We start from the raw sequence: 17,313 nt of genomic DNA on the forward strand, positions 1-17,313 counted from the left end.
GGCCACTCAGAGGGATCCTGTGTGGGTCCAAGGAAATAGACAGGAAAAGACTTTTTAAAGTGGAAGTTTTCGAGGAATTTTGAGGATGATTATTTTCTACGGCTTTTAAAAATTATTATTTTTACATAAGTAGTGTTTGCAAGGCACCTTCTGAGCTCATGCCTATGCTTGCACACGGTGATAAATACCAGTGTTTGTTTTTTTTTTTTTTAAATTTCGTCTGAGGGCCGCCTTCCCAGCCGCTTTGAGAGCGTCCTGCCCACTCCTGCTCTTCCCGACGACCACTCCCGCCAGGACGCGCGCGGCTGGTGCGTCGGGCGAGGCTGGTCCACATCCCCAAATTTGTCGCTGCCAGCCCAGTCGGCGTCCCCCGCAGAGCCAGAAGAGGTTGGCGGAGCGAGACTTCGGCCCGGGCGCCCTCTGGCGGCCGCGCGCGGAGGCTCCGGCCCGGCAAAAAGCTGGCGAGGGAAAGGGGGAGGGAAGGGGGAGGAGGAGGAGGCACGGGCAGGGGAAGAGAGGAAAAAGTTGCGCTGGGAAGTTTGGAAAGTTGGAAAGTGGCTGCTGCGGGCTTCGCCTCCCTCCGCGCGTGTGTGAGGGAGCGGGCGAGGGAGCGAGAGAGCGGAGATCGAGCGCCTGCCATGCCCATCAGAGCCCGCCTCGCCGCGCCCGGGCGCGGAGCTCGCCCCGGCTCCCCGCGGCCCGGCCCGGCCCGGCCCGGCGCGGCCCTGGTCCCCCGCCCCCCGCGCCGGGCCCTCCCCTCCCCCCCGCCCCGGCGGCCCCAACCCCCCGCCCGGCCCGGCTCCGCGCCGCGCTCCCGCCCTCCTCTCCCCTCCCTCCCGGCCGCGGAGCAGCATGGCGGAGCCCGGGCAGCGGCCGCGCGGCCGCCCGCCGCCCCTCTGAGCCAGGCTCGGGGGCAGCCGGGCGCGCCAGACCCGACCCCCGCCCCGCCGCGCCCTCCGCCGCACTTGTCCCACTGCGCGCCCCCTGGAGCGCAGCGCACCCCTGGGACTCTTGCACGCCCTGGGTCCCCAGTATAGCCCCGGGATCCCCGCGCACCCCGGTATCTCGGCACTGCCCCGGGAATCCCGCGCGTCCCTGGACACCGACGCAGCTCTGGGGCCCCAGCGCACCCCAGGACCCCCGCGTGCTTTCAGAGCCCGGCCATCGGGGCTGCGTGCCCTGGTGAGGGGGGCCCCGCCCCCGCCCCAGAGGGTCCCCCTCTTCCAACAGACGGAGCCCCGCCCCAGAGGGACCCCCAGGTCCTGCAGGGACATCCAGCCACGCCCCGGAGGGCTCACGGCATCCCGCTGCTAGAGTCCCGCGCTCCAGAGGAAGCTCCGTGCCCAGCTGGGGGCTCCCCGCCCCGCTGAGGGGACGCCGCCCCGAAGGGTTGCCCGCGCCCCGCGGGCCCCGGCAGGATGCACGCCGCCCTGGCGGGGCCGCTGCTCGCCGCCCTCCTCGCTACCGCCCGCGCCCGCCCGCAGCCCCCGGACGGAGGACAGTGCCGGCCGCCCGGATCGGTGAGCGAGCGCCTGCCCGGCCACTCTCCCGCCCGCCCGGGCACTCCAGCCCCGTGGGGACGAGGGCTCGGGTGCTACCTTCCGCACCCACCTCCGCCCAGCGCCCCACCTCCGCCCGCCGGGCGCAGCCTCGGGCGCCCTTCCCTCGCTTCTGCCCGCCCGGGCGTCAGCTCGGTCCCGACGAGCCGCGACTGGGGCGCTCGCTCTCTCCCGCGCCTTCGCTCCGCGCTGACGCTCTCTGGCTCCTCGCCTCTGGACTTTCGGTCCCCGTTGGACGTTTCCTCTCTCAGGGCCCATTTGACTTTCTTCTTTCTGGCCTTTATCCTCTCCGCTTTACCTTTCTGGCACTCTCCACTTCTTCTTTCTACCGTTCCGTGCTCTTCTCTCCTCTGACTTTCAGCGCCTCCCCCCACACCCTTCACACACTGCCCCCTTGCCAGGCTTCCCTCTCTCTTCCTGCCCTCCAGAGTTGACTTGAGGCGACTTTCCCCAGGTGCTAGTTCCCACGTCTCTCTCCCTTCCCAGTCCAGGTCCCAACACCCACTCCCCCAAGGGTCCCAATTTTGCGAAAAGCGGGAAGATTCCAGAGGAGAGGAAAAGGAAGGGCCTGATATTCCTTGGAGGCTGAGTAATCATTGGTTCGCCTAAATTTCCTTCCCAAACAAGGAATCCCTTGATTCTCCCAGTATCCCAACCACACCCCCCCAACCCCCCCAGTAACCCTGAACTGGAGGCCTGGAGACTGGGGAAAGAGCTTTACAGTCCTCAGGAGCACCCTGCAAGCAGGGAGTTAGATGACCTTGGGCAAGGTGTCCCTTCTGCGTCTTGTCTTGGGCAGGAATCAGGAGCCAGCTGGTTGGCTGTGGGGGCACAGAGCTAGCCTGTCTTCAACATGCTCGGCTTTCACAGTTTTTTTTGTTTTGCTTGTTAGTAGAGGAAGGTCCTGGTCCACATACTCATCCCACACATACTTTTCATGTGTGCTAGATTCCCGCAGAAAGGTATTATTAGTTGATCTGAAGTTTTCAAGTGGTCAGTCAGCAGGCAGTCCAAAGATTTTTTTTTTAGCCCTTAACTGGATCTGGAGAAATGACCCCTGTCTCCGTGAATCTCCTTCCCCCCTTCTCCCCATACCTAGTCAGAGCATATGTCATAGAAAATGGGAGATAATTGGGGTTGGAGACCAGATATACCTTTTAGAGCAAGAGCCTGGAAAGAACCCAGAATGTGCACATTGCTTGGGACTAATTCTCTGGAATCCTTCCCTCCCCAACCTGGACTTGAAACTGCACTTGGCCTTGCAGGTTTTAAAGCCTTTTCTCTTCTTTAGTCACAGCTGGTGCATCAGAGTAGCTGACACCCCCGGCCTGTCCGCGAAAAAGAAGAATGTATCTACCCTATGAATTAGAAGTAGCTGTTCAAATAGGTGTGCTATTTTTAATAGGTGTTCTGCTTTCAGAGTGCTCTTGGCATGTATCTTCTAATGGTTGGACTTAAAAGTTATATGACTTCCTCCCTTCTTGCCAGCGGAGGACTCTCGGTCCCCCTCTGCACACCCTCCACGTGAAATACCAGGGGTGAAGGTTTGGCTTGAGGGCGTATGAATGTTCTCAGGTGTCACCGCGAGTCCTTGGCACTACTCATCACCGATTTCCTCTGTGCCTAGCCCTGGGTGTAGGGCTTAAAATACTTACATCGCGTCTTTTTATTTTTAGGCCAGTGAAATGAATTTATTTGGGAAATGGGGGAAAGAACAGAGATTGCTGAGAAATGGGAGAGAAAGATGGAAATACACACCAGTATTTGGTGTGGGCTACTCTAGGCAGAGAGCAAGCTCTGCCTTGTGTGTATATCGTGTCTTTTAATCCTCACAATTACCCCTGAGGTAGCTGCTCTCATGCCCATTTTACAGATGAGGAAACTGAGTCTGTGGGGAGTGAAATGATTTGCACAAGATCAAAAGACCAAGACAGGGCAGACTCAGAATTCAAATGTGGGTCTTTTAGGTTCCAAAGCCCTTGCTGTCTGGAGCTGTAGGTCTAGGCCACCACCCATCCCCACCTCCCTCGGACGCCCCCTTCTGCCAGTCCTGCTTCCCATCCGCTGCCTTCAGCCTCACTGTCTTCCCTCCCGTCGCCCCTGCAGCAGAAGGACCTGAACTCCTTCCTGTGGACCATCCGGCGCGACCCCCCAGCCTACCTGTTTGGCACCATCCACGTCCCGTACACCCGTGTCTGGGACTTCATCCCGGACAACTCCAAGGCGGCCTTCCAGGCCAGCGCCCGCGTCTACTTTGAGCTGGACCTGACCGACCCCTACACCATCTCGGCCCTGGCCAGCTGCCAGCTGCTGCCGCACGGGGAGAACCTGCAGGACGTGCTGCCCCGGGAGCTGTACTGGCGCCTGAAGCGCCACCTGGACTACGTGAAGCTGATGATGCCCTCGTGGATGACGCCCGCCCAGCGGGGCAAGGGGCTCTACGCCGACTACCTGTTCAACGCCATCGCGGGCAACTGGGAGCGCAAGAGGCCCGTGTGGGTGATGCTCATGGTGAACTCGCTCACAGAGACCGACGTGCGCTCCCGCGGCGTGCCGGTGCTCGACCTCCACCTGGCCCAGCAGGCCGAGAAGATGAGGAAGAGCACGGGGGCCGTGGAGCGGGTGGAAGAACAGTGCCATCCGCTCAACGGGCTCAACTTCTCCCAGGTAGGCCTGTGGCGCCCTCGCCGCCGAGCTGGGCAGCCCCCGTGCGCCTCTGTCCTCTTTTTCCTGACTGCACAGGGAGAGACGCGCTCTTGGTGGGGGGTGGGGGGGTGGCGGGGGAGGACAGTTCTCTGGCTATTGTATTTTTTTGTTTCTTTTGTGTGTGGTGGTATGAGGGGGGATTTGGTGTGTACCAGGATTTGGGGTAAGAGTTTGGGTGTTTGCTTCTATTTCAGTGGTATTACCTGTTGGGGAAATACATTCCCCACCTGCTGTGCTCACCTAAGCGGAAAGAATTTCCCTCTGAGCATCAGAGTGATCACAAACAAAAAGACGGAGTTGCTAGTTTGTGTTAGGTTTTCCCGAGGTTCCTGGTGTCCCAAGGGCAGGAGCCTGTGTCCGAGGCTGTTGTGTGGGCACATCCAGCCAGGAATGTGGGTGAAAGCTGCGCAGAGGAACTTGCCACTAGGGGCTGGGGTGGCTGGGCTGGGGTGGCGGAGTGGTGGACCCGGGTCTAGGGAGTGCCGGTTTGCTGTTTGAGATTTAGCATGGCGGAACAGGAGCCCTTGGCAACCTTCGGACTGCCTCCCTGGCCCGGGAGAAAGTCAGCAAGGAGAGCTGGCGGTTAATAATTCCAGGGCAGTGTGTTCGCTTAAAGGTTGACAGTTCTGATTTCTGAGCCTCAGGAGTGGGGCAAGGAGAAGGGAGGGGCTTAGGAGGTTGAAAGTCTCTGGCTGCCAGAGACCTGATCCAGAAAAATGTCATTAAAAGCTGGGTCTCCATGGGCAGAGGTCACTGGCAACTCACTGGCCCCAAACTCAGCTCGGAGGCCCTGGGAACAATGAGTTCGCCTCTGTGCCTTGAGTACAGGGCTGTCAGTCCTGGACACGGGGCTCTAAGTCAGGGGTGGTGGCTCCTGTGAGTAGACCCCAGGGCGGGCCTTGGGCCGATGCCCCGTAAGGCAAGGCCCCCGAGATGCACTCCCGCCTTGGAGACAGCCCTGTAAATTGGCCGGGCCAGAAACCCCAGCCCTGAGGACTCGACCTGCTTGCGGCTCCCGAGATGTTGCAAGCTTTTCACCAGGGAAACAGCAGAAACTGATCCCCCTTCAGAGATCTCTGGCCTTTGTTTTTCTAGGGGAAATGCAATATTGTCCCTGGGGAGGTAAGAAGCCAGATTGATTTGCCGGCCAAATGAAAGGCCGGTTTGTCGGTCCTCCTGCTGGCTCTCCCATAATTGTGGAGTCCTTACCCAGAGGGCCCCGGTGGCTGGAATATTGGGGCAGTTAGTCACGCCCCGCGGGGTTCTGACTACGCCTGACTCCTTCTCCACGGGGGAAAATCCTGTGTATTCTCTGGCCCAGCACTGAGTCCTCTGAACGTACCGGTTTTCTCCCTCTGAAGTGACTTTTCCCTTGCCAGCTTCAGGAGCTGATATTATCTGTGTGTCTGTGTGTATGTGTATGGGGAGGGGGGCTGTACTCCCACCCATCTCATTTTGGAGGACGGTTTGTGGGCGGCCTCTCGGTTCAGATGTCTTTTTTAGGTTCAGGAGGTGGGGGATCCACCACCACAAAGGAATCCCACGAGAGCTGAAGGGAGCACAGAACCCTCTGATTCATCGGCCCCTGGCTTTAATCTGTCTCTCTTAAAACAACAAAACTATCTTTCTTCAGGGTCTGGAAATACTGCTGTACAACCAAATGATGGCTTTGGTGGGTTGAAAACATTTGCTGCAGAGTGTGTGAGGTTATGTTTTAGGAAAAGTTCCTGAGAGCCATCCGTCGGCCGGCAAGGAGCCTGCTGACAGTCTCCCAAGCCCATGTTTGAAGATCAAACGGACTTAAATCTCTGGTCTGCCAAACGTGCCCACCCCGTCACCCGCCTGGGCCCTCTCTTAAAATTGTTCTGGGTCCAGCTCCTCCAAAGGCTGCAGGAAGCAAGTCCCAAACAAAAGAAACTAGGACGCCTAATCTCCACACCCTTCACCACCTGCCAGAGTGCCCGGCCCGGGCAATTTGTCCTGTTATCATTTTGGAGTGAGGTGCTGAAATCTCCCTTCCGTCCCTGGGACAGGCCTGGGCTGACTGGGGAGGGTGGGATTCCGCAGCCAGGGTGGACGGTCTTGTTCGGGATCCCCCAATGCAAAGTCAGAAATGCAGCAGCCTTCCCAGGAAAATTGTATGTGCGCGTGCACAGTTTGATATGAACATCTGTGATGCATTATTGTACCGAAATATCTGTTAAGTGCATCAGATTTTTATTTTTTCTTTCCTCTCAGCATTACTGTTATTGCAAAATATTTGGGGTGGGGTGGGGGGAGTGAGAGAGGATGGCGGGAAAAAGCCTTAAAAGAGTGCCTTTCTGTAAAGGCCTGGCATTTTTAGTTTTAATTTTAATGCGTTTTTTTTTTTATAAAGCTTTTATATTTTTGCCAGACAGAAATACTATGTTTTTCCTTGTTAAGTGGTGAAAGAAGGCTTAAGTTTCGGGACTCCATGGGCCCGAGGAATGAGTTTCTTCCACCCTTGCCCAGCTTGGGTGATTGGGCTTACTTCTAGGTTTCGGTCTCTGATCTTAAAATAAACTCAGCGTCCTGGAGCCAATATCACTTCAAGTTTGCTATGTGACCTTGGGCAAGTCAATTCCCGTCTCTGGGCCTCATCTTCCCTGTCTGTGAAATGAGACACCAGGATTAGATTTTCAAGTCCCTTCCAGTTCTGACATTACATAGCACAGTTATAATGAATTCCACGTGCCAGGCACCCTGCAGGAGGCCTCATGTGCTTTTTCATGCCATTGAATTCTCACCACAACCCTATGGCTTTATACCGTGGGCACTCAGCAAGGTTGAATGACTTCCCCAAGGTCACACAGCTAATAGGGAACAGAGCCAGCCTGCCTGATGCTCAGCGAACGATGTGCCCTTCCTGCCGCCACATGCTGGCTTTCCAGACTTCTTCCTCCTGTCTAGATATTTGCTATCCTCTTGCCAGTCTTCCTTTAATCCCTTCTTGCGTTTCTCTCTCCCCTTTAGGACTTGAAGTCTTACCAATTTACTTCTCAGAGAATTTTTACTGATAGAGCATTTATTTCCTTTGACTACGGAGGCTGAGGTGGAAACGGTGAGGGCAGGACCTCCAGATTTTCCTGATGTGTTGTGGACAGCTCAGCCTAGTGGGGTGGGAGATAGGAGACTTGCTTTCAGGTTTTAGTCCCAGGGCAGGGACTCATATATATCATCAGGCAAGATTTGGTGTCCTCACCTATCAAGTGGGGCGGTAGTTACCCGCCTTTCAACGTTGAGCTGGTTTTGTGAGGACATGGTAAGGCACTGTCTGTGGGAGGTTGCTGAGTGGGTGAGATGCCCACTTGTATGTCTGTCCTGTGCTTCACAAAGAGTCTAGGCTGGCTGCTGGGAAGGGTAGGCAGGGCTGTCTGGGAAGCTGCATCTCTGTCCTGTCGACCCTTCTCCCAGCAGGCACATCCACTGCCCGCCCTTTGGCTGGACAAAGTAAAGCTGGATTAATAATGAGGGCACTGCCCTCGGGTACCTGATGATGCCTGAAGCTGGAGTTCAGAAATTATGACTTGCAGACTTCAGTCAGCTTTGTCTGCTGTCTCCAGGGGCTGCTACCGGCTGCCACCACCTTGCTGGGCTGATTTAGAACCCCTTCTCCTTCTTGGGGCCTCAGCCACCCCAGCCCCTCCCAGGGCAGGTGTCGGTTAGAAGACCTCTGTTGTATGGTTCTCTGAGGTATGATTAAGCAACGAAGACCCCGCTCTTCACTTCTTTGCCATCTTTCAGCAGGCGTGCTGGCACTTACCCAGCCCAAGTGCGTGGAGCCCGAAGGCTTGGGGATGGCTGTCAGCATCCACATGTGAAGTTTCACCACACCCTCCCGAGGGAAAGCAGAAGCCACAAAATTACATTCACTGAGCTTTGTCTCTGTACGTGGTGCTGCGTTAGACCTTTTAAGAACAGTACCTCTAACCCCTACAGGGATGCTACAAAGTATATTATCATATGTATTTTACAGACAATAAATCGAGACTCAAAAAATGTTAAGCCATTTGGCCATCATTCCATAGCCAGCCCAAGCAGACTTGGAATTCAGACTCAGACGTTTGATTCCAAAGCCCCTGCTTTTCCAGCATCTGAGAGATTAATTGATTTTTGTTTTTAACATTCATGTGGCTTTATCTGGTGAATAGATACTATGTGTGTGTGAGTCGGAACTGGGGGGGAAGGTCATCACTTCTTGCTAAAAAAATAAATAAATAAATAAAAACAGAGACATAATTGAAAGGTGCTGAAATTGATTTTTTCCCCTGACTTATAAATGGGATCCAAAGGTAATTCCAAAATAGGATTTCCCGAAGACATTCTGGGCACCAGCTGCTTCCCTGGAATGCATCCTCAGCCTACCAAGGGGACACTGTGAAGACAGGACCCCTGGCACAGGCTAAGCGAACACAGTTGAGTAAAGAAGGGTCTCCCTGGTTTATACTCAGAGCTCCTATTTCCAAACCTGCTGAGGGGCCAGCATGTATTAAGTGCACAATAAATGTTTGGAGAATGAGTGAATTCATGATGAACGGTCAGAGACCATGATTTGATCATCCCTGTTTCCCTTTCACCATTCAACACTGTGGAAGCAATGAAAATAGGAGGAAAGATGGTATAAGCAATAGTGAAGAGTCCCCTCCTTGAACTTTAATAGCCTCCTTCCCACATATTCCTACAAGGACACAAAATATCAAAGTGCGTGTTCAAGTGCAAAGCAGGCTCTAGTCCTAAGTTCATTACTGCCTTGCCAGCGACTTGGGCTTGTTCTTTCCCTCCGGGGTTCTAAGTTGCCCACTCTGCCCCATGAAGGAGCTAGGTGAGTCAGTCTCCAGAGTCCTCCCCCTTCTGACTTCTCGGGTGCTCCTCTTTGGCCCCCTATCTTGGGCACCCTGGGCCATCCTCTCCTGAGCCTGAGTTATCCACGATTGGGAGGGGCTGGCAGGTTTCTCTGGCAGGCTGCTGCTGATACCTACTTGTCCGGAGGCCTGTTAAGTCCAGCGTGTGCTCTTGCTACCTCTCACTGCCAGCGTGCAGCGAGATAGCCCAGGCCTTTCTCAGCACAGCTGAGACCAAAGCTGGAGACCTGCCCAGCTTTGGGTCCTCTTCTCCATCGTGACTCCTCTCTCTCACTTGCTTCCTTACTCGTTCAACAAGAGCACCTGACTGGGCCAGGTCAGCGCAGGATGCCGGGAGCACAAGCGTGGGAACCACAAAGCCCTTGCCTGCGGAGAGCTCACCACCTAGCCAGCTAGAGCATGCATATTGTTTTATGTAATGTGGGGGCCGTCAGTCCTGTTTCACAGCCGTGCAAACGGAGGCGCAGACCCTCTCAGGCACAGCCTCTCCTGCATCTCAACTGCCCACGCTTTGTACTGAGACCCTCTTCTTTTCTCCTCTTTTTGTGCGCCTCCATCTTTGGAACCCACCTGTAACCTCCTGTCCTCCACAAGGGGCCGTTCTCAAGTCCTCCAGCCCTGTCTGAACTCCATGGCAGCCGGGGCACAGATCTGTGGTCCTCGAGTCCACAGCACCACCTGCTATCCTCTGGCCTCCTATCAGATCTAAGGTACCCTCCAGAGGGCGGAGGGAACAGACACCTCGTGCCGGGCATTTGGGCACCCGCTGAGGACCTCAGACCCTGCTGAGCCCTCTTCTCCCCAGCAGTCACCCACAGAGTGAGAGCCTCTTGTCAGGGCTGGATAAAAACGCAGCTGGCTTAGTCTGCACCGCAGGGCTCCAGAACCTGGGAGGGAGACGGGCTTCCAGCCCCTCCTTGTCCCCGTGCTTCTTCAGCAGGCCACACCTGCTGCGTCTCCCACACAGAGCCCTGTAGTTGGAAGCTGTTCTTCAGCAAATGTCGGTCACATGGTGGGAAAGTCCCTCAGGTGACCCCCTAGCATTGACCCCAAGGCATGTCTACATTCAGATCCTTTCTATGCCCAGATGTTTGTTTGCAAAGAGCCAGGGCTGGCATGGCAGGCTCTGTCTGCTCTCTATGACCCAGTTAAGTCAGACCTTAGCATTTAGTATATAATCCGGACGTTGGGAAGCAGGAGCTTACGGGTATCTTAGACACCTCCGTCAAAGGAGAGCAAGGCCGTAAAGCTGGCAGTGCCCACGCTGTCATGAAATATGATAGTCTCACAATCAGAAGTTCACAGAATGAAGACTTCCAGACTAATAGACTCTCTGAATCGTAAGTCCTGCCTCTGAGACTCAGGGGCTCTAAGGACGGTGAAATCTTAGACCGTCAGGCTTAGAACAGACATCTTTGGACTCAAAGAATCTTCACATCGTGAAATCCCAGCCCCTTAGCTTTGAAGAATTTTCAGCTCATAGACAGAGACTTCTAAAATCTTCGAGTTGGAAGGGACCGATTCTCAAGCATTCCGAAAAGCCCCATCTGCAAACACGTTGTCTGATCTCCTTCCCCCAACACGCCCGCCAGTTCCAGGCCACAGAGAGAAAGCCTGACTGGCGAAGCACTTTCTGACAGAGATAAAAATGGGAGCGTGCCTTTGTTAATAGTTCCCATTTGGACATCTCTCAAAGCCAGGAAGGGGTCGCCTGGCAATGCAGCTTTCCTGGGGAGGAAACTGAAGAATGCCGACAGCGCCGCAGCCTGCCAGCCAAGCTGCTGACGTTCTTTTCCCCTCGAGTTTGCTTCTAAATAGTATCCACTTCACTCCCTTTTATCTCCCATCACTGGCTCTCTGTCCGCCCACTTAATCCACAGGCAGCCGGTGGCCGAGCTTTCAACATTGCTCAGCGGCTGCCAAACCGTCTCGCCGAGCCACCCGTCCAGCACCCACAGGCTTTTAAATCTACGCTGTATATCCGCTAGAACACAAAACTGTTTGCCCCAAGCTTGGAAAAGCTGTTGCTTACGCTGGGCGCCCCCTCCCTCTCCAGGAATTTCCTCCTTTTCTCTTCCACTTCTGAAACCAGTGAGATTCTCAAGGCTCAGCTCAAAGCTACACCTCCTCCAGGAAGTCTTCCTAGAATGCTTCTAGGCCTAATCTTGGGAAGACTTGGTCCAAAGCCGCCACATATATTCTTTTGCCCCATGGAACTTTATGACTTTCTTTCAGCATGTACATTTTTCTACTTTATGTTATAATTACTACATAGACAGTCTTTTCTTTCCTAATAGACCCTGATTCAAAACCTAGCTCATAATGTACTTGCAGTCGATTACAAAACTAGACTGAATGTGCTCCGGTCCTCAGGTTGGGGCTTTGTGGTGTCTTCTGTGGTTGGGGTGTTGGCAGCCCTGGATGCTAAAACAGAACTGTGCCTTGGCCTCTGTGTTCACAGAAACCCCTCACACTTTCCACCTGAGCTATGTGGATGAGTTCAGTACTTTGCTGACCAGGTCAGGACTTTGCAACGCCCACGGGTCCCTGTTGGATTTATCACTATCCAGCCTGGTACATTTTGTTGTTTTCTCTTGCTCATCTGTTAACTCACAAACAAAGGCCTCCTTTTTCTCCTCTTTGCTACCCAGAGTGCACAGGAGTCTCTCTAGCCTCACCCCATCCTCCCACTTTATTTTCATGTTTCAATGTTTAATTTTTACCCTTTATTTGCTGCCTTGCTTTCTGGGCTCCCATGCTGCTGACCTGTTTGAATTTCCTTTCTGCCTCCATGTGCAGTCCTTGGTCATGCCTCCAAGCATTTGCTTATGCTATCTCCTCTGCCCAAGAGCCCCCTCCTCATTTTTGTCTGGCTAACTCTGCCTCTTCTGACTTGGTAAGGGTCCCTGGGCAGTCCAGAGTAGAAGCCTGGGTTCTTCAAATGCCACTTTATAGCAAGCTTTTAGCCTTGGTCACCAGATTGGACTGTCCTCTGTGGGCCAATGCTGCCTGGCGGTAACTCAGTAGCTGGAATTGAGGTGTGAAGTTGGGTGTGGAATGTAATGGGACTGCCTTTCATCACCATGCTCGGAAAGGATTGCTGGGTGAGTTGCACCTGGCCACCAGAAAGACTGGCTACCTTGGAAAAGAGCAAGGAGCTCATTGGGCTACGCTCAGAAAAATCAGGGTGATGGCCAAGGCCGTTGGACACGTGCAGTTTCTGCAGCTGCACTTGCTGCTACAGTCTGTGCTCCTCCCCTGACTGCCCAGGCTAGCTGGTTTCCTTGGGGGAATCTGCAGGCTTTCAGATTAGCACCTGATGACCACCCACACGCCACCACCTCCTTCCCCCATCCCTCCCCTCCCGGGCAGTGCGCACATCACCCTGCCCTGAGTGCCGAGAGGCTGGCACCTTGTATTCCTGAGGGGTTGTTTTTTTTTCTCCCAGGGGACCAGGAAGGGCAGGAGGCAGCATTACAATTTGCTTCTAATTTGTTCTTACCTGTGTTCTCTGCCTAAAGCTCCCTCCCCACTCCCCTCATTCAGAGGAACACCCTGATTTGATTCTACCTTCCAAACCAGAAGTTCATCTTTCCATAAATTTATAGATCACTGTTCACGCTCAGCTCAAGAGTGCTCTCCACTGGCCAGCCTCCTGGAATTGGTCTGGGTGGCTCCATGCTCCCTCACTGCCCAGAATCATTGCACTTATTAGAAGGGTAACCTTGGGCGACTTACATAACCTCTCCTTGCCTCAGTTTCCTTCTCTGTCAACCTCATAGGAGTGCCGGAAGAATCAGTCAATTGTGTGTAAAGTACTGCAGAGTGCCAGGCACACAAGGAGCCCTTGGTAAACAGTCCTTATAGTTATTATTGTATTTCTAAATGATCATCGTCCTACAATCCAAGACATATTTTTTAAGTTCCTATTATGTACCAGACACGGGGATAGGTACTGGAGATTTTTTAAACTCTGCAAGAAAGACCATGCTGCCCCCCACCTACCCTCCATCTGGGTGGGGAGAGGAACAAGCAGACCTGCCTTCCACTGCGGCACGAAGAGGGAGGCTGTGAGAGTGAAGCGCTCGCTGTGCTACCCAGGACAGACTAGCCACCACTTTCGCAACCCCGGGAAAGCCCAGGAGAAGCTGAGATCTTAGCGAGAAGGAAAAGCCAGGCAAGGGCGGTAAGGTTCTAGGCCCAGCAAACAGGTGCTTACTCCGGCGGCAAGCACGTGAGCGGTGCGTCCTGGAACTGTCCGAAGTTCAGCTTAGACCCTCTGCTCTGGCTGAGTGAAACGGGTGCGTGGTGGCCGCCCACCGCCTCTCAGCCCGAGAGCCCTGGGACAGGCCGCAGCGGCCGGCCCAGGCCGTGGGCGGAGGCCGCGGCGCGGAGCGGGGAGGTGGGAGGGCGGGCGCGGCCGGCCAGAGTCCACGCTCCCTGCGCCGCCCGCCCTCGCTCGGGGCTGGAGGGCGCGCGTCCGCCGCTGTTGCTGGGACGACTGGAGCGCACGTATCATAAAAGAGCAGCGGGCGGGGGCGCCTGCGGCGTGTGGGTCGCGGCGTGCGCGTCCCCCGCAGGCCCCTCGGCCAGGCCAGGCCAGGCGGCGGCACAGGCGGCGGCACAAGCGGCCCGGCATCGCGTGGGGAGCCCGGGCGCGCAGCCAGCCTTGCCTGGGGAAGCCACAGTGCAAAGATAAAAAGCGAGGTCTTTTCTCTCTCTCTCTCTCTCTCTCTCTCAGTCTTCTGTTTAAAGGATTTCCTCTTTCCTCCCTATCAAGGTTATTTAACGTTTCCTGGCCAGTTTTATCTCCTGGGGACTTAATGTGCCCTTGAGGCTGCTAGTAACTAGTAACGTAAGCCTCTGGTCCCATTTGAAAGCTCTTTTTAGGAGGAAAGGTAAAGGTGCAGAAAGCCTTTTGGAAATCTCCCTGGCTCATCGTTTAGCCTTGGTTCATTCACACTGTTTTCCTTTCTTGGGCTGCTCAGCCTTGAGTTGGAGAAGAGTCAAAAGCCTAATTGGCAATGATAATTCCAACCATTTGCATTGTGCTTTGCAATTTCCAGAGGCTTTCACACGTGGTACCAGGTTTCCTGCCTGTTCCCCCTTGAGGACACCTAGAAGGTGGCTAGACCAGTTTCCCACCCCTTTTTGCTCTTGTACTCCTGAGCTCCGAGAAGGAGGGGTTTGCTTGTGGTCACACAGGGACTCAGGTGCTCGGACTTCTAGTAGCCCCTGAATCAGCAGCTGGTGACTATAGCTTCAGAAGTTTTTGAACAGCAGGTCTGGTATTGGGGCTGAGATGCAGTTTAGAGAGTTGTGTTGTGGGATGGGTAAACTGAAATACGTTTGGGATCTCGGTGGTAATAACACTTGGTCGTTGGGCTGGGCTTGACTTGGATGCTTAGTTGACTCAGCACAGCTGTAAACTGGTGCAAAGCCTGCTGGTCATCTTGCAGGTAATTTTATATTATTCTGCTTCCATCAGTATACTTCTGCCAGGAGGTGATGAGAAAGGAAATTCAGGCTTCCTGATTGAAGTGGCTTTGAGCGAATTATTGCAGGTTGAATAGGATTTGGGCCCCTGGAAATGGGCATAGAAAGGGCCATTCCCAGGGAATAGGCACTCTTTAAGCAGAAGCACCAGGGTGGGAAAATGTGGTGAGAATCCAAAAAACAAGAGCAAAACAAAACAACAACAACAAAAAAACACCTTTCCACCCTCCCTCCCTTCCTCCATTTCCTTGTCTTATCCAGCCCCCAAGAGATGCTTTATTTCATGCCCATTATGCGCTAGCCTCAGGTTTAACGATCCTGAAAGGTTAAGTGTTATTTTTCCCATTTTGCGGAAATTGAAGCTAAGTCCTTTTGCACAATGGTGGAGCCAGGGTTTCTACTTAGCTCCTTTGTTAAGTAAGACCCTAGATGTGAAGTTGGAATTCCAGCTCCTGAACTTATTGGCTGGATAAGGGAGGGTCAGTTTCCATGTCTGACAAAGGGCGCTCCTAATAGTATTTAGCCCCTGGGGTGGTCATGCACAGTAAATAAGGTAGTGCACTCATACCACATAGCTGAGTACCTGGCCTGCTGGAGGAGGTAAAAAAATGTTAACTGTGGTGGTCGTTTTAATTATTAGTGTTGGCCCATTTTCACACTGGGTGTGTCTCGAGGTGAATCTCTTCCCATTAGAGAAGATGGTTCTTGATCCCATAGCAGAGTACTGACCCATGGTTGGTGGGCCTGATTGGAACTGTGTGGTCTGACCACCCGGAGGATGGTCTGTTTTTTTCTGGACCATCCTTGGTGTGTAACGTCAGGCTGTATTCATTCTGGCCGTTCCCTGGAGGAGGGACGCATGCAGAGGAGGGATCACAGAGTTTAGGCCAGAGATGCTGGCGTGAGGCCCAGCTCTGCGATGGGTTAGATTTGTGACCTGCGGTGGATTCGCTCTCTAAGCATCCTTTTCCTCCAGGGCTCAGAGTCCATGTGGAGGAACCAGAAGCTGATGGAAAAGGGGCAACTCTTCTAAAACTGGAGGGATGAAAGTTAAGTTTGGCGGTGATGGAGGCAGGGAGGTGAGAGATTTTGGAAGATCCTTTCTAAGGAAGGCTGCCCCTCTGGGAAATAGGGAGTGAGGTTGACTCTCTGCTAAGAGCGGGGGCCTAGCCTGAGGAGGAGGTGTGAGGAGACAGGCTGTGGTGGGGATTCAGAGCGGAAGCTGACTAGGACATGTGAAGGGATGGCAGGGCAGACTGAGGACCTGACAGAAGTAAAGCCCACAAAGAGCACCAGTCTGGATGCCTGGGAATTCTTCCCTGCATCCCTCTCTAGAGTGGGTACAGGAGTGGTGAAATGTGAAATGTGGCAGAGATTCACCTCCTATCCCCCTCCCTTCCTGAGGGATCCCAGTTCAACTTGACAATGTAGCGACATTTCAGTTCCCACCTGTCTGCCATTCAGTCCGCAGTGTCATTGTCAAGTGCTGACCCTGAGCCCAGTGTGGCAGCAGGGACTTTGCAGGAGCTCAAGGTCATATTGAGGTGCTATGGCCTTGATGGATTAGATGGCCGGGACTGCATCCCTGCTTTCCTGGAGCTGTCTTTGCTTTTGAAGATGTGTGGTCTGTATAGGAGAGACAGACGGTCCCTTCTTAGGCGCACCTGCCTTGGTTTTAGGGTAATGTAGTATAATGCCGCCTGAGCTCAGCCTTGAAACACAAACGGGTGTTTCCTGTATTCATGAGGAGCCTAGGGGTGGAGGCAGCAGGGGTAGGAAGGTGTGGTGGTTTGAAGCGGTATGTACCCCAGAAAAAACATGTTCCTAATCCATTCTTGTGGCTGTAAACCCATTGTAAGTAGGACCTTTTGGTGAGTCTACTTCAGTTAAGGTGTGATGAACCTCATTCAGGATGTGTCTTCATCCTATTACTGGAGTCCTTTATAAACGGGACAAAGAGAGATAGAGAGTGAAAGAGTGCCACAGAAGCAAGAAGCTGAAAGCAGTGAAACTGGAAGAGAAGAGGGAGCTCAGTAGATGCCACCATGTGCCCTGCCATGTGGCAGAGGAGCCAAGGAATGCTAGCAGCCAGTCTTCAGAAAGAAAGCTTTATGTTGATGATTCCTTGATTTGGACATTTTCTCAGCTTCAAATGATATGCTAATCAATTCTCATAGTTTACACCAACCCATTTCATGGTATCTGCTTTCAGCAGCCTAGGAAACTAAGATAGACTTTGGTACTGGGAATAGGGTGCTGCTATCGCAAATACTAGAAATATGGAAACAACTTTGGAATTGGGTAATGGGTATAAACTGGGAGAATTGTGACTGTTCAATAGCTGTTTGTAGAAATATACATGCTAAAGATACTTCTGATGAGGACTTAATCAAGAATGATGAATGTGTTATTGGAAACTGGAAGAAAGACTATCCTTGTTTTAAAGTGGCAGAGAATTTGATGAAATTGCATTCCAATGTCAGACGGAAGGCAGAATTTGAAGGCGATGAACTTGGATGGTTAGCTGAAGAGATTTCCAAATCAAGTGTGAAAAGTGCAGCCTGGTTTCATCTTGAAGCTTATAGTAAAATGTAAGAGGAAAGGAATAAACTGAGAACTGAACTGGGGACAAAGAAACCAGAAATTGATGGTTTGGAAAAATCTGAGTT

At 53.5% G+C, this 17,313-nt stretch overlaps 1 protein-coding gene across 3 annotated transcripts in view; it reads left to right on the forward strand.

The window, feature by feature from the left end:
- The first annotated feature begins 887 nt into the window (after positions 1-887).
- Positions 888-17,313, forward strand: part of TRABD2B (TraB domain containing 2B) — a 233,728-nt gene continuing 217,302 nt past the window's right edge. For all 3 annotated transcript variants that reach the window (XR_009187213.2, XM_004482671.5, XM_023585824.3), the window contains exons 1-2: positions 888-1,520; positions 3,666-4,226. Coding sequence is in view for 2 of the 3 variants with exons in the window: in XM_004482671.5 (XP_004482728.1) it covers positions 1,419-1,520; positions 3,666-4,226 (663 nt within the window). In the remaining variant the exon portion in view is untranslated. The remainder of the gene's footprint in view (positions 1,521-3,665; positions 4,227-17,313) is intronic.

The sequence above is a fragment of the Dasypus novemcinctus genome, chromosome 9 (genome assembly GCF_030445035.2).
Source record: "Dasypus novemcinctus isolate mDasNov1 chromosome 9, mDasNov1.1.hap2, whole genome shotgun sequence".
NCBI lineage: Eukaryota > Metazoa > Chordata > Mammalia > Cingulata > Dasypodidae > Dasypus > Dasypus novemcinctus.